At 42.6% G+C, this 17,668-nt stretch overlaps 1 protein-coding gene across 1 annotated transcript in view; it reads right to left on the bottom strand.

The window, feature by feature from the left end:
* Positions 1-17,668, bottom strand: part of USP31 (ubiquitin specific peptidase 31) — a 100,060-nt gene that overhangs the window by 50,189 nt on the left and 32,203 nt on the right. Inside the window, exons 3-5 of the mRNA XM_006892692.1 lie at positions 2,361-2,498; positions 518-606; positions 338-430 (exon numbers count right to left, since the gene is read on the bottom strand). Coding sequence (XP_006892754.1) covers positions 338-430; positions 518-606; positions 2,361-2,498 — 320 coding nt within the window. The remainder of the gene's footprint in view (positions 1-337; positions 431-517; positions 607-2,360; positions 2,499-17,668) is intronic.

Here is a 17,668-nt window from a genome sequence, read left to right as displayed (position 1 = left end):
GCATCACATAGACAGGGTGGAAATAGCAAATATTTTGCTGCATTTATTTTAATGCCATGCATTTCAGTGCAACATAAGGTTCCTAGAGCCCCCAAGAGATCATCAGTAGCCTTCCCTCCTCCCACCCCCCTCATGAATGGTGACCCAGGTCAGACCACAGTGGCCTCATTTCTTTAGCGCTGCGATTATTCCAGCAAAAGTTTGACAACCACTGTATTCCGTTTCCCATTAATTCTCTCCCTATTTAAATAAGTATGCAAGTCTAATGAAATTCTACAGAAGGAAGGGAGTGCTAGAGGAATATAGACAGTCTTTGTCTTACTAAAACTCTTCTTACCTTGTGTGGGGTAGAGGAATTGGCAAAGAAATGCAGAGAAAAGGGTCAAAAGTGTTGCTCTGTTTCTGACAATGAGGACATGTCAAAGAGGATCTTCAAAAACAAAAATGTAAGACACTTAGATTCCAATCACCTACAACTACGTCAAGCAGACAAAAGGGGAAAATGGTTTGCTCCTACCTGTACTGGGCTTGAAAAAGTTCTTGTACAAAAGTGCTGCAGACAGGAAAGGATGGTCCCTCGGGCATTATATCAGTCTCTGATGGTGGCTGGGGAAAAAAGGAGAACTTGACAGATAGAAAAAGCCTCCTTTCTTGATTCCAGATGAGCCCTTTTCCTCCTTGACCAGATCAGTGTTAAGTGCAGATGCTTCCATGAAGAGCATGTGATAAAGGGGCGAGGACACAGCTGACGAGGTGTCAACCCTGCAGGTTCACCTCCACACAGCCTCATCCACAGCCAGACCCACACCTGTCACCCTGTGTCCCTGATCCTATTCAGGTAGCTGGACAGCTGTCCTTCCAGAGGATGTATCACTCTCCAATCCTCCCTCCGTCCACTCTGAGAATTCCTCCCAGCCAGTCTAGCACCCCTACTGCTACAACTGCTCATCTGATGCCTGAGCACCACAGTGGCTGCACAATGGGTTCAAAGTGGCCATGACCATGAGGAAGACACAGGACAGGACTGGACTGGCTACTCTGCTGTACACAGACTCACTCTAAGTCAGAACAACTCAACGGCACCTAACAGCAGCAATAATCTCACTCAACCTTATAGTCTGTCTTTTCACGTCTCCACCTTACAATTCTATTTACTAAGTATCTGTTACCATGTGCAGAGAGCACTGTGCCAGAAGTTAAGGACACAAAGATAAATAAAACATCGGCTCCGGCCTTGAGCAGTCTCAGTTTGGGGGTTCACAACAGAACGAATATCTTATCACTGGGTACAGTGTGTTCAGGCACAAAGAGATCTTGAATTAGTCATTTAACAATAAAACCAGAAGGGTATTTGTTGTTGTTTTTTTAATTTTGAAGTACAGGGCAGAATTACCAAAAACTTTAAAAGCTGTATGATGGAAGCAACTCTTTGGTCAAAGTTGTTTTTATTGTCAGAATCATTTTATCCGTAATATTAAAACTACATGTATAAACTCAGAAAGAGTTGTCCTATTTCTCAGTATGACTCCATTCCTGTGTTCAAATTCAGTCCTACCAACATAGACCTCCACTATCTACCTTTTGACAGTGAATTCACTCAAGCAATCTATAAGGTTATGTGTCTTACTGTAGGAAGCGAATGTGAATCTCTACTTTAAAAAGTTTTATGAGATGGAATTATTCATTTTACTCTAAGGCTAATCATACACACAGATGCCTCGCCTCTCCCATTTAACAGGAAGCTCTCTGGAGACAAGGCCAGCACAGCAGTAGCTATTGTTAAATCGCTATCAAGTTGGCCACAACATAAGGCCAACAGCATGGTGTGTAAAGCAGAACTGTCCCATAGGATTTTCAAGGTCATTACCTTTAGGAGAGAGACTGCCAGGCCTCTCCTCTCAGCTATTTCTGCGAGGGTTAGAACCATCAACTGTCATCCATGGTAGTAAGTGCTTAACTATTTATTCCATATCACAAAAGAGAAAACAAGGTAAAACAGCCTTTAAAGCAACCATTACGTTTTATTTCTTCTCTCACTGCCGTCAAGTTGGAAATGACTCATAGTGGACCCTCTGGCAGGTTCTCTGACGCTGTCAACCACAGGGGAGGAGACTGCCCATCTTCCTTCAGAGGAGCATCCGGTGGATTTGAACCGCGTGCCCCTGCCTTTGGGTTGGCAGCACAACTCCAGAGCCACTGCAAGCTCCATTAGTAAACTTATGCTCATCCAAATTCATTGTATTAAGTAACTAAGTGTAAAATGCAACAATTCCTTGGTGATGGTTTGGGAGAAGACTCTGTGTTCTGCTAACTCCACCCACTGCACGGCCACAAAGCCCAGGCAACGTGCGCACGCTCACCTTCAGAGGAGGCTGGCCGCTCTGCTTCACAGAGTGATTGAGGTCTTCGTGAACTCGATCCAACAGCCACAGCAGAAACTCCTGGGCATCATGCTGGGAATTGCCCCGATACTGCAGTGCATTCTTAGACACGATACTCTATCAAGGTAAACAAACCAGGATGAGTTCCTAGCATTTAAAGATCAGCTGTCTATTCACAACTTCAAAAGAGAAATGCAACGTGTTCAGGGTGTAGAGAGCAATGTAAAAGCAAACGCTCAGTCTACAACTCCCTCTCCAAAAGGTAAACACGGAGTTATCCTCTGACCTAGCAATTTCACTCTGAGGTATATACCCCAACGACTGAATGCGCAACTCAGACACATAGACACAATGTTCATTCCAACTTTATTCATAGTAGCCAACAGGTCATGGAAACAAGCCAAATGCCCATAAGCACAGGTAGTATAAATGTATTGTATTTATACAGAGGCTACTTCTTGGAAAAGGACACCATGTTTGAAAATATAGTCAGTGAAGGAGAGAAAGACCCTCAATAAGATGGACTAACACTATTGGTACCAGCAGCAAGGAAATCAAGAGACGGCATTGGGAAAGTCAGCTGTGAGGGACCTCTCCAGAGTACTGAAGAACAATGATGTCAAGCTGGAGACTAAGGTGCACCTGATCCAGGTTATAGTGTTTATAATTGTGTGCTATGCATCGGAGAGCTGGACAGTGACTAGGAATGATAAAAAGAAAATTGATGCTGTGGTCTTGGAGAAGAGTGCTGAATATACCATGGACTGCTAGGAGAACAAACAGTTTAGTCCTGGAGAGGGTGATGCCTGGCTGCTCCTTGGAGTCAAGGATTCTGAAGCTTCATCTGACATACTCTGGGCATGTTGCAAGGAGGGACCAGTCCTTGGAGAGGGACATCATGTTTGGAAGAGTGGAGAGACAGAGCAGGAGAGGAAGACCCTCGATGAGATGGACTGATTCAGTGACTGGGGTAGTGGGAGTAGGTATTTCAGAGACGATGAGTTGGCACAGCACAGAGTAGGGTTTAGGGCTCTTGTAAATAGGGCCACTATGAGTCACAAGCGACTCAACGGCACATAACAACAAACACTGACTACAGCAATGGCCTCAAGTGTACCAGAGATGATGAAGATGTCACAGGATAAAACAGGATTCAGATCTGTTGTTCACAGGGTCACTATGAGTCATACTTGACTCAACAGGATTTAACAACATTTGTAACAGTGGAGTATTATTTAGCCATAAAGAGAACTGCAATTCTAATATATGTCACTATATAGATAAATCTTCAAAACATTATGTTAACAAAACAACAATGAGATATCATCTCACCCAGTAACAAAGTAAAGTTCAACAGCACAGCAAACCACCAATACTGACTGTGGTGGGGAGAGACTATAATGCTCACACACTGTTAAAAAGAAAGTAAAACGGTACAATCACTATGGAAAACCATTTTGTGGTTCCTTAAAAGGTTTAAAATGGAAATACCATTTGATGCAGCAATCCTCTATTTGGCATATATCCTAAATAGTAAGAGTTGTGAAATAAAACAATAAACAATGTTTAAACAATAAACATCCTCATGTTTATTGTAATATTATTTACAACACCAAAGAGAGGGAAGAAATACAAGTGTCCAACAATCGATGAATAATTAAAGAAATTATGGTACATTCACACAATAGAGTAACGCTGCATAATGTGGACTATCTACAAGAAACTATATTAAGTAGTTAAGTAAGTTACAAAAGACCACTATTACAAAAATCTAAAGAAAGTGTGACACAAAGACTCATCTGTGGATAGTTACTAGGGTTGAGAAGAGAGTAGTAAAAATTAATAGGTAACAGATACTAAGTTGGATCAATGGAAAGGCAGTACACAAGGAAATTCCACTTGCATTGGATTAGGGCTATGATGGGATTACGGGTGTAATCTTTTAAAACTTCTTGGTTTGTCAGGTCTTAGCAGATCATTCAAAAACTTCGCCTTGCATCACTGATATGTATTTTGGGGAGATACTCTCAGACCCTACTTTCAGGAGTATATTTCAAGGAAAGCATCCAAGCAAGTGTATCACAACTTCTGGTGTTTAAAACTAAAAAACTTACAAGAATTTAAAAATCTTTAAAAAAACAATTTGGCTAAATAAACTATGGTACAATTACAGAGCAAAATCAGGTACTCTGGGAGACAATGGTCATGAAGTCATTAGTGGAAACTGTTACTGAATTCAAGTAAAAATTTATATATATATATATATATATATATAAAAATTTAAGTGACCTATCCCAAAATAGTGACAATATTCTTTTAGTGATAGAATTAGAAATTATATTTTCTTCTGATTTTTTGTTTTCTAGGCTGAACATACATTACTTATACAAAATAAAGTGGTTAAAATAGTTTTGCTTCCAACTTTACAAGGTTTGCTTAAAATGGGTTTACTAAGAGGACAGATTTGTATGTAAGAGAAAGGATAGGAGACTTTCCACCTTGTTTGCTTTGTGGAGGGAGCCAAGGACGACTGCTGAGAGGAAGTCCTGGTACAGCAGGGGCTATAGCATATTGCGTGGCAGATGGCTGGGTCACATCAACTCCAAGAGGCTTACCAGGTCCCCATTCAGAACCCTTTCTCTTATTTCTTTCCATGAGAAGAAGGGGGCTGGGGCGAAAGAGAGTTCTCAAGATATGTAGCCCAAACTCTTCATATTGCGTCAAAGGCACTATTTTTATGTAAAATATTCATTTCTATTTCAGAGTAGAGGCAATATTCAATTCTTTATCAGGACTGTATTACATTTGATGTAATATACTCAAATTACACATCACTTACTTACTAGTTACTGTATCTGCTACTAGGGACCTCTCCAGACTGCTGATAAGCAACAATGTCAGTCAAGAGACTAAGGTGCACCTGATCTAGGCCATGGTCTTCCCAATTACTTGCCATGCATCAGAGAGTTGGACAATGACTAAGGATGACAGAAGAAGAATAGATGCCTTTGAACTGTGGTGCTGGAGAATAGTCTTGAACATACCATGGGTGGCCAAGAAAACAAAGAGGTCTGTCTTGGAGAGGGTGAAACCAAGTGTCTTCGTGGAGGCTAGGATTCTGAAACTCTGTCTCACATACTTTGGGCATGTGGCCAGGAGAGATCAGTCCTTAGAGAAGGGACATCATGTTCAGAAGAGTGGAGGGACAACACTAGAGAAGACCTCATGTGAGATGAACTGATACAGTAACTGGGTGTTGGTGTGTCAGAAACAGTGAGACTGGGTCAAGACAGGGCAGGCTTCAGAGATGCTGTACAAGGGTTGCTAAGGGTCACAGGCAACTCGATGGCATAACAACAACAATTGCACTAGAGCATTAAGAAGCCAAAACAAAAGAGCTGAACAGAAGATTTCAAAGGACAGCTTGAGAGGACAATGAAAAGTATTATAATGGAATGTGCAAAGAGCTGGAATTGGAGAATAAAAAGGGAAGACCTCACTCCGCATTACTCAAGCTGAGAGATCCAAAAAACAAAGTTAAATCCTGAGTCACAATGTTGAAAGATGCTATGGGCAATATATTGAATGACCTAGAGAGCATCAGAAAAAGATGGAGGAAACCAAAGAGAACTAACTGGCCTTGAAAAATTTCAGGAAGGACCAAACACAAGAGGCAATGGTAATGAAGGAGGAAATGGAAGCTGCATTGAAGGCACTGGCAAAAAATAAGGCCCCAGGAATTGATGGGATACCAACTGACTTGTTTCATTTAACAGATAACAGTCCTGGATGCGCTCACCAGTCTATGCCAGGAAATTTGGAGGACAGCTATCTGGCAAATGGATTGGACGAGGTCCATATGTGTTCCTACTCCCAAGAAAGGAAACCCAACTGAATGTGAAAACTATCGAACACTCATTAATATCACATGCAAGCAAAATACTGCTGAACAGTACATAGATAGGGAAATGCCAGAAATTTAAACAGGATTTAGAAGATGCTGTGACACCAGGGATAGAACTGCTGATATCACTGATGGATCCCGGCTGAAAGTAAGGAATACCAGAAGAACGTTTATTTGTGTTTCACTGACTATGGGAAGGCATATAACTGTGTGGATCTTAATGAGCTGTAGCTAACATTGAGAAGAATGTGCATCCCTGAGCATTTAATTGTGCTCGTGAGAAATCTAGACCTTGTGTCTACACCTCTGTTGTGCAAACTGAGCCAGGGAACACTACATGGTTTAAAATTATAAAGGGAGTGTGTCAGGGTTGTATTCTCTCTCCATACCTGTTCAATCTGTATGATGAGCAAATTATTTGAAAAGCTAGACTCTATGAATAGGAATGAGGCATCTGGATTAGAGGAAGACTTATCAATAACCTGTGTTATGCAGATGGCAGAACGTGACTTGCTGGAAGTGAGGAGGACTTGAAGCACTTGTTGCAGAAGATCAAAGAATACAGCCTTCAATATGGATTACATCTCAATGTCAAAAAACAAAGATTCTTACCACTCGATTGATAGGCAACATCATGATAGAAGGAGAAAAGATTGAAACGTCAATCTTCTAAAAACGTCATCTTATTGTGTCCACAATTAACACCCTTGATACCAGCAGTCAGGAATCAGGAGACATACTGCACTGGAAAAGTCTCCAGTTAGAGATCTCTCTAAATTATTGAGGAGTAATGATGTGAGTTTGTGCATCTGATTAAGGCCATGGTCTTTCCAATCACCTGTTATGAATCTGAGAGCTAGTAATGAATAACAATGGCAGAAGAACTGAGTAGTCACTGAACATCCCATGGATAGCCAAAAGAACAAACAAATATGTCTCGGAGAAGGTGTGACCAGAGAGAAGATAATGAGGTTTCGCCTCACATACTTCAGGTATGTTGCTAGGAGGGGATATTCCTTGGAAAATGAAATGATGCTTGCAAAGGTAGAGGGCTAGTGAATGAGAGGAAGACCCTTGACCAGGTAAACTGACACAGATAAGACTGGCAATGGGCTATAATGCGTCAGGCAGTGTGAGGATGGCACAGGATAGGACAAGGATCAGATCTGTTGTTCATAAGGTCACTAAGGATTGTACTCATCTTGACGACACCTAACAACCACAACGAGAGCAATGATATCAATTTGAAGACTGTTGTTGTTGTTATGTGCCGTCGAGTCATTTGCGACTCATAGTGACCCTATGTACAACAGCCCTAAACCCTGCTCTATCCTGTGCCATTAACATGGCCTCTGACACACCCATCCCTATTACCCCAGTCATGGAATCAATCCACCTCATAGAGGGTCTTCCCCTCCTGCGCTGTCCCTCCACTTTACCAAGCATGATGTCCCTCTCCAAGAACCTGTCTCTCCTTACAACATGTCCAAAGTATGTCAGACGAAGCCCCAGAATCCTTGCCTCGAAAGAGTAGCCTGGTTTAACCCTCTCCAGGATAAATATGTTTGTTTTCTTGGCAGTCCAGGGTACATTCAATACTTTTCTCCAGCACCACAGCTCAAAGGCATCAATTCTCCTTCTATCTTCCCTAGTCATTGTCCAACTCTCTGATGCATAACAAGTGATTGCAAAGACCATGGCCTGTATCAGGCGCACCTTAGTCTCCAGAGAGACACTGTTGCTCTTGAGACTAAGGTGTGCCTAATTCAGGTCATGGAGTGTTTTTTGGTTGTTGTTTTTTTTTTTCAATTACTTCCTATGCATCTAACCACTGAATAATGAATAAGGATGACAGAAAAAGAATTGAGCCATTAGAATACTGAAATTCCCATGGACTGTCAAAAGAACAAACAAGTATGTCTTGGGAAAAATTCAACACGGTGCTCCTTGGAGATTAAGATGGTGAAGCTTCAGTGTCCATACTGTGGATGTATTGCTGGAAAGGGCTATTCCTTGGAAAGGGACATTATGCTTGGAAAGATGGTCAGCAAGAGAGAGGTAAACCCCAATCAGACGGACTGACACGATGGCTGCAGTAAGGGGCTCAAGTGTGTCAGAGATGATGAAGAGGGCACAGGACAGGGCTGCGTTCATGTGTGTTGTTCACAGGGTTTCTGTGAGTCATACTCGACTCAAGGGCACCCACCAACACAGATAAGGAAGGGAGCACTGGTAGCCTAGTGGCAGAAAAGCTGTGCTGCAATGCCAAAGACATGCAGTTCAAATCCACCGTTGTTCAGAGGAGAAGGATGGGCAATCTCCTCCCATTCAATGTACTGCCTCTGAAAACCCGCTGGAGAGTCAGTTAGGGGTTGGTTCTGACTCAATGGCACACAACTACAATATATATAAGGTACTGTGCTAAGACTACTCAATGAGAGTTTTGTTGGCCAAAATTAAATAAGATAAGTAAGATAGAATAAAAATAAACCACAGGCCTTTCACAAGTCTGTAATCAGAACAAAAAGTGCTCTGGTCCAACCGTACCCAGATGGCTACATCACAAACTCAAGGAGACGGTGTTGTTGTTGTTGTTATGTATAATCAAGTCAGAACCGACTTACAGCTGAACCTCCAGCAGGTTTTCAGAGGCTGTAAAGTACACAAGGGAAGACTGCCCATCTTTCTCCAGAGTAGCTGGTGGATTCAAACCACCTGCCTTTGGGTTGACAGCACAGTGCCTTACCTCTAAGCCACCAGTACTCCCTAAAGGAAATTATACAGAAAACCTCAACATATACACACACAGAAAGGAAAGCCTCAAAGCACATACACATCATACACAATGCCACCTATTTCTGCTTTTTCTTAGACAAAACACAACACAATCATCATCAATCCTATAGTCTGTCATGAATAAAGAAAATAAACAGGAATTAAGAGGCTTGGGTTCAGCTTTGCTTTGCCATAGATCACTGTAATTGTTGGCAACTCATTGAGTTCTGATTTCTAAAGTGAATTAGCTGAGTAAGGCCATGTGAGCTAGTCACTGGCTTCAGTTTGGGGCCAGATCTGCTTTACATTTTCTTCATAATTAGTTTATCTGATACTCTAAAATAATCCTCTTCCAGTTTTGCATTTTTTAAAAGCTGATCATCACTAGAACGTCATGTATAAATAGAAGCATTGCTAGAATAAAACTGCTTAACTTTGTCATTTCTATTTAAAATAAAATGTGAGACTTCCTGAGATTAATTTTGTTCTTTGCCTGTCAATCAGAGCTGACTCCTAGCTGGCCTTCCAGCAGGTTTTCAGAAGCTGTAAATCACATGGAAGGAGGCTGCCCAGCTTCCTCCCGAGAAGCTGCTGGTGGGTGGATTCCAACTGCATGCCTGTGGGTTGACAGGGCAACTCCTTCCCCACTAGCTACCTGAGCTCCCGAAGATTAACTTTATACTTAAATTCTATCTATTTTAGAATCTGGTATGATGATGATGGTATGATGTTCGGCAAAGATTAAACTCAGTCTACTGGCTTACGTCCTATTCATCCTGGTGGTCCCCATGGTCAGCTGCCATCAAATCAACTTCCCAACTCACGGTGACTCCACACACACGAGACCCACAAGGTTTTTCTTGGATAATTTTTCGAAGTAGATCACCAGGCCTTTCTTCCTAGTCCATCTCAGGCTGGAAGATTCCCAGAAAAGTGGTTTAGTAGCTCAGCAACCTGCACATCAGCAATTACAGATGAGTGTTTGCTGGGTATCGATCCCCAATGGCTGGGAATCGATCCCAGGTCTCTTGACATGGAAGGTGAGAATTCTACCAAGGAACCACCACAGGCCCTCCTCTACTCTCTACTATAATAAGCTTTCCAGTGGACTCCCCCACAATGAGGATGATCTTAAACATAAAATTCAAAACTCAAACCCACAATCATCAAGTTGATTTCAACATAGAATGATCCCTCCAGCAGTTTCTAAGATTGTAAATCTCACCAGGGTGGGGAATGATTTATCTTTCTGCCAAGGAGTCTGTAGTTCAAACCTCTGGAAATGTCCGTCCTTTAGCAGCGCAACTTGCTGAAGACTCCACCACTGAGTTACTAAATAATAAATAAAAGTCAAACAGTAAGGCTTCCCAACATGTCACAAAATTACCCTCACTCTTCAAACAAATCCTTCAGGTGTACAGCTATGAAGAGAGGATGTTTTCCCCACGGGGAGGTGGGGAAGAAGAAAATCTGTGTGAGATATGACCCAGAAAAGAAAAGTAATTAAATCTAAAATATTGGAGCTTTAATATGAGCTAGGTTCTTTCTTCCTGTAGAATCCTAGTAAAAAGGCACCAGCAGCCCCAATTCAGGGAGAAAGACATTAGGATGGATAAAGCCAAGCCCTATTTGCCTTAACTGACCCCAAGAACAAGAAAGTGATGGCCACTGGTGATTTCCTCCCGTGAGGAATGGAAAGGCACAATGAATACAACCAGGCCGACCAGGAATCATGCTTCTCTGGGGAAATGGTAATTCGCCAGGGCTCATAAATCCCAATGATGACTCACTTCTATGTCAGAAGAAATACAGAATATATTTCCATAATCCTGGGAGAAAACAGACGAATTTAGGAATATTTGCATTTTAAGAGCAAAAGAATAGATGAAAGGTGAACAGCTAGGTTCACAGATGGTATCTCAAAGTGAAATAGGGTTTCTGGAATGCTGTGTGAACTGACAGAATGAAACACATTTGTATTGGAAAAAAAGGTTTCATCTTTTGAATCTGACTTTCACAACCCCTACTAAATTGATGATGCCTGATTAAATGCTGCTGCTGCTGCTGCTGCTGCTGCTATATGCCATGCAGGTGAAACCGAGTCATAGCTGACCCTCCAGCAAGTGTTCAGAGGCTGTAAAACTAAAAAGGAAGAGACCACCCATTGTTCTCCCCTGGAGTAGGTGGCAGCACAATGCCTGTCCCCCTTGTACCAATGAATAATGATGAATATGACCAAGAGCGATTCTGTAATGAAGCGGCCATGTAGCTGTGGCCACCCAGCACTGTGTCCTGCCCTCCACCCCATCCCCACCCCCAGCCCTCTGCTTCCTGTTGTTATTGTGTACCATCCAGTTGAAACCTATCCATAGCTGACCTTACAGCAGGTTTTCAGAGACAAGTCAACTGCATGGGAGGAGACTGCCGATTCTTCTCCTGTGAAGCGGCTGCCAGATTCAGACAGCATACTTTCACACTGGCAGTGCAATTTCCTTACCACTGAGCCACCAGTGCTCCCTGCTAGTCCTTTACCCTAACAGCAAAATTAGACTGAAAGAAACCCTCTATATTAGCAAGAAAGTTTCAGGACCAGAAGCAGTGGAATTTGCCAATCTTGGCAACACTGGGCCTGCAAAATAAAAGACCCTAAATGCCTACAGACTTTTCACACATACTGTATTAGCGGACTGCCCTTCGTCCTTCCCAAACCACTCAGTGGTGGAAGAGAGAGACAGTGAATGGCAAGGGCTTTAATCCAGGCTGGAAGGACAACCCAGTGACTTTTTCAGCAAAATGGCAGTGCAGGAAGACGGCGGTCTAGACCTTCTCCCTTGCTTTCACTGCCAGAACAGCCTCAAGCTGGCTTGGGAGGCTGTAAACGGCATGGGAGGAGACGGCACGCATTTCTCCTGCAGAGCTGCTGGCAGATTTGAATCGTCAGAGGCGCGCTGCCCTTTGCACAGACGATGCTCTGCCACCAGAGCTCCAACCAAGATATAAAAGAATGCAAAGGTGATAGAGATGATAGTTCTAGAGCACTGAGCTTTAAAGGATATGATAAGGAGGCAGCTAAAACACCGACTGAAAGAAATGGCATTAAAACATGAAATAAGAAGGCAGATGGCACAATGAACTGTGAACGGCCTTGAGTGAGCCTGGCCATTCTGAACTTCTGCAGGCAGCTTTCCGCTCACCACATACGTCTATGACTGCAACAGTGCCCACTCTGGCAGCTGGCTAATGAAAGGTGTGAGGTTCCCTCTTGTCCTCCATACCCTCATGGCATTTAGGGGAGCAAATGTCACCCAGGCTCACCCAGCAGACATTCCCCTCGTCAACAGCACCAGAAAAGGATGTCCACTATAATCACTCCTAGTGACAAGAAGCTGTGCTGCAAACCCAAAGGCACATGGTTCGAGGCCACCAGCTCATCCGTGGGATAAGGATGGGCAATCTCTTCCTGTGCAATTATGTCTCTGAAAAGCCACCAGAGTATCAGCTATGGGTCAGTTCCAACTCTACAGTACAAAACAACAAAAGCAGCCAAATGAAATAAGAAAAGAAAAAGCATCTACATTGGCAGACAAAGCAAAACTATATCTGCTGATGATATGATACCATACAGAGAAAATCCCAAAGAGTTGCAAGAAAATCACTGGATCCAGCTGAGCAATTCAACAAAAGGTCAGCGGGTACAAGATCAACATACAACAATTGTAGTAGGATTTCTCGGTAGTTACAAAGAGAACTCTGTAAAGTAAGTAAGGAAGACAGTGTCACTTACAGCCCAATGGAGTGAGATTTTTAGTTTGACTGTGTAATTTCCAAAAATAACAAAGGAATCACCCTAGGTAAATGTATAATCAAGGAAAAACGCCAAGGAAATGGAGCTAACACCTACAGCACTGGTTCTCAGCCTTGGGTGGGCGTCAGAACCCCCTGAGGAAGCTACCACAAGCCATCTGCACCGTCGCAGGAGGAACAGCAGCACCGCCACCCCAAACCCCAAGTTCTGGTGGCCACCCCACACCCGAGTTCTGGGGTGTGGCCCACAGGCAGTTGCGATGATAACACACAGGCTGTGAGTGTCAGGAGGTCTGATTCACTGGCAGCTCTGGGAGATCAAGACGGGCAGTCTCCTCACTTCACCATCTACAGTCCTGCAAACCCAGTGGAGAGCAGTGTGAGTGGAAACCAACTCAGCAGCAGGGAGTGTGAGTGTTACCGTTAGTCTGGGGTGAGGCCTGACCACCACCATTTTTTAAAGGATGTGCGTGTAGGGTTTGGTTTGCTTCTCGGCAGGTTGTTTCCACCCCCACACCCACTCCCACCCCCACTTTTTGCTTTCTATTTCTAATGGAATCCTGGACTAAGAAATCAATGTGGCTACAGTGGAAACACTCAAGATTCCTTTCCAAAAGCACTTCTGGGAGGCCCTTTTGTCATAATGGTATCACTTATTATATTGTATTTTATTCATATCATCATGACATCATCTGTCTCCATCACAAGAGAACGATCAGGAATGTCCTCTTCAGTATCACTTCCCAAGGACACAGCAAACGCAGTACCTGGTGAGTATGTACAAAGAAAAACACCCACAAAACTTAACAGTAACAATAACAACAATTCATCCTTACCACAATGCATCAGGCAACATACTGTGTACAGATTTTATTTCTAATAAAATTAACTCTTAAAAACTTCCTAAAATGTAGGTATTACCATTTGCAGGTTAAAAACTATAGAGTTCAGGAAAGTTAAATAATTTATGATAGGTTACCACTATTCTTTGACCTCAATTAAAAGAGCCTTAAAACATTCTTCCCCCCAGCACTTCTTCAATGAAGAACCTTATTTTTCCCCTCCCCTTATGACAAAGGATGACATGGGGGTTGAGGTCTTTAATTCTGAAGAGCACACCTAACATAAAACGTGACGAAGTCTTGAGTTACAGCTGCACCAACACTGAGGCCTTGTGGGGGCTGATCCGCTTCTAAATAAATTCTTGCTAAGCAGCTTTTTACTTTGTTGTAATCTGCATTTTTCTTGTAACTGATATGTGGCCCAGAAACAACAATGTCCTTTATCTGACTGAGATGTTACTATCCGAGGAGGAAAGGGGAATTTAGGCTATGCTAGATCAAGCTGGAGCCTGTGAAGAACTGTGTCCAGGCCTGCGCGGCTCGCCCTGTGCAGAGCTGCCAACTTGTGAACTGGCTGCGCTGGTCTCCACCGCTAACCACGGTGCAGGAAGGTTCTGGCTCCTCCCTGTCCTTGCCAAAGCTTGGGGGTCTGCACTGGGAAGGTTCTAAACTGTACTTTGCAAGGAAGAAATGAAGAGTTAGGGCTGAGCTAGAAGCTCTGCTCCTTTGCTGGCTTTTTATGACATTTGATTCTTGTGGTAAGACTGAAGGAATCAGTTGAGGCTAAGATTGATTTTGCAGATGAGGTCTATGGTAGTGACTGCTAAGGGGTACAAGGTTTCCTTTGGGGGTAAAAAAATTCTTAAACTATACAGTATTGATGGTCACACAACTATGAATATATTAAAATGCATGACAGGTAACTCGTGATTGCTGTGATGCTAAACACTGTGACACTGATGTGTCAAATGTGATAACAGCTACCCATAGTGGACAGTATTTGGTGGAGCTCCCAGACTGAAACAGGCTTGGAAGCAGGAGTGGCATCCAATTCCAAAATAGCTTGCCTCTGGAAATTCTATGACCTTAGAGAAACGATGAAAGTAATACAAGTGTTCATGCCTTTAGTTCATAGGATCGCTATGAGTCATCTGCAACTGGATGGCACCTAACAACAACATATACTTTAAAAGAGCGAGTTTTATATTATGTAAATTCTATCTCCATCAAAAACAAAAAGGGAGGGTAAAGCACTATGGTATGAGAAAAATTCCAGATGCATAAATTTCCCGTGTAGTATGTTTCCATTTACATCAATTATCAGAATGTAAAGAACATATAAATCTACACAGAAGGCAGATTAGCGGTTATCTAGAGCTAGTACGCTGGGGGAATGCGAAGTAATTATTAATGGGTTGCTTTTTTGCGCCAATGAGTCAGAACTAACCCATAGCTGACCCTCCAGCAGGTTTTCAGAGGCGATTAACTGCATGGGAGGAGACTGCCCATTACTTCTCCCATGCAGCAGCCAGCAGATTTGAAATGCATGACACTGAGAATGCAGCACAGCTTCTTACCACTAGGCCACCAGAGCTCCTCTATCAATGGGTATGAGGGTCTTTTTTTTTTTTTTTTTTAAATTTTTGTGTGCGTGTACCGTCAAATCAGATCTGACTGGTACAGGAGAAGATTGTCCCTCCTTCCAGAGCATCTGGTGGATTCGAACCATGCACCTCTGGGATTGTAGTTGCAGCTTCTTGCCACTAGGCCACCAGGGTCTTTTGGAGATAACAGGTTGTCGAAATGGATGCAAAGCCCTGTAAATATGTAACTGTCAAAAATGATGGCTGTCGAGTTGGAATAGATTAATAACCAACTGTACAGCGGATTTTCAGAGGCTGTAAATCACACAGGAGGAGTTCCCACAGAGCAGTTGGCAGATTTGAATCACATACCTTTGTGTTGATAGTGCAAATCCTTACCCACTAAGCCACCAGAGTTCAAATATATAACAACATATACACAAAAACATAAGACTGTACACTTTAAATGGGTGAATTACATGGTGCAAGAATTACAGGTTTCCCATCTATGCAAAAGCAGAGCATTCCTTTGAAAATTTTCATAAACCACAATGGCACAAAGAGAAGCAACTAACTTGTGTGGGGAAATCTACCAAATCGTATTAAATAACACATATAACCTAAAATAGTACTATCACATACTGTCTTCGCAGACACAGAGCTACGGTGGCTCCCAGGGTAGCAGTTCGACTTCAGGTCATATAGCCCTGGTGTGTCCACTTGCCGTACAGCGGTAACTTGTGGTTGCTGTGAGGCTGAACACTGTGACACTGATGTGTCAAATGCATTAATTGTTACCCATGGTGAACAGTGTTTGGTGGAGCTCCCTGAGTAAAAAAACCTTGGAAGTAGGAGCGGCATCCACTTCCGTAACAGCTTGCCTCCGGAAACCCTATGAACCTGGAGAAAGGATGAAAGACAAACAAGCATTGAAGACTCTCCTTCATAGGGTCACTATGAGTCACCTGCAACTCGACGCCACTTAACAACAACAACGTTTCCACCTGTAAGAAGTAAAGGAACCAATGGTGTGACACTGAGGGTAGGATCTCGGTGAATTATCTCACTAAAGTCCAAAGATCTAGGAGAATGGTAACGTTAGATGGAAATGAAATGGAAAATAAGCCAACTGAGCGTCAGTGGCATGCCCAGATCTCAGCTGCACCAGGATCCTCCTTGTTGTTATGTGCTGTCAAGTTGTCTGTGACTCATAGTGGTCCTACGTACAATAGCTCTTAACCCCACCTGATCCTCAGTCTACCTTACTGTCTCTGACACACCTAACCTCATTGCCCCAGTTACTGGATCAATCCATCTTATCAAGGGTCTTCTCTTACCGAGGCAGACAGGCAGACAATCTTTTTCAAAGAAGTGATATATTTCTTAGCTCTATCTGCATAAAAGACACAAATAAATACAATAAGCACCCCTTGGTGCCCAGACTGTGGACGTCATTTCAAGCCAGAAAGAACCCGGGGTCCCTGAAGAAAGTACATTCTAGAAGGAAGCAGGAACTATGTACGTTCAACCTGGAACACCTTAGCTCGCTTGCACTCTGACCTACATTAAAGACTATCAGAATCATGTCAAAAGCGCTGAGGAGCCAATTTGTCCTGTTGTTGTTGTTAGGTGCCATTGAGTTGTAGACGACTCATAGCGACCCTATCAACGAAAGACCTGAATACTTGTATAACCTGGTCATTTCTCCATGTTCATAGAGTTTCCAGAGGCAAGTGGAGGTCACTCCTGTTTCCAAGTTTGTTTTACTCAGGAAGCTCCACCAAACACTGTCATAGTGTTTAGCATCACCGCAACCACGAGTTACCTCTGTACAGCAATGCACAGATCAGTGCTATACCACTTAGAACAGTTAAAACAATTTAAACCAGGCTTGAGGGCCACAGATTAAAATCACCCACCTTGGGCTTGGTAACATAACTAACTTTCTGTCAACTAGGCCAACAGAGTTCTATGTTGTACTACTGGACAAAAATAAAACAATTTTAGAATCAATAGGGTTAAGTACTGTAACTGACTGAAACATAAAATATGCTCAAATGTATAAGTTGATAACATGTTAAAAAAAATCTCACTATCCACCTTCAGAAATTAAAAAAATTTGAAAAAATGTAAAAATAAAGGTGAGGAAATCAAATATTTATATATTATCTTCTAAAAATCTACCTGCTTATAATAAATAAAAGGCTAGTACTAAGAAGTTTGCACAATCGAATTTTGCACAATGACTTATTCATAGCAAATACATTTTTTAAGAGGCATAAACGCAGGTTATATACCCGGATTTCACCTGATGGCATGCATAGGAATCAGATCGATTACATATGTGGAAAGAACCGCTGGAGAAGCTCAATATCAGCT

This window comes from Elephantulus edwardii, unplaced genomic scaffold (genome assembly GCF_000299155.1).
Source record: "Elephantulus edwardii isolate Elephantulus edwardi_28Jun2011 unplaced genomic scaffold, EleEdw1.0 scaffold00117, whole genome shotgun sequence".
Classification (NCBI taxonomy): Eukaryota; Metazoa; Chordata; class Mammalia; order Macroscelidea; family Macroscelididae; genus Elephantulus; species Elephantulus edwardii.
The sequence above is the reverse complement of the archived record's forward strand: the minus strand, read 5'-3'. Positions and strand labels throughout refer to the sequence as shown.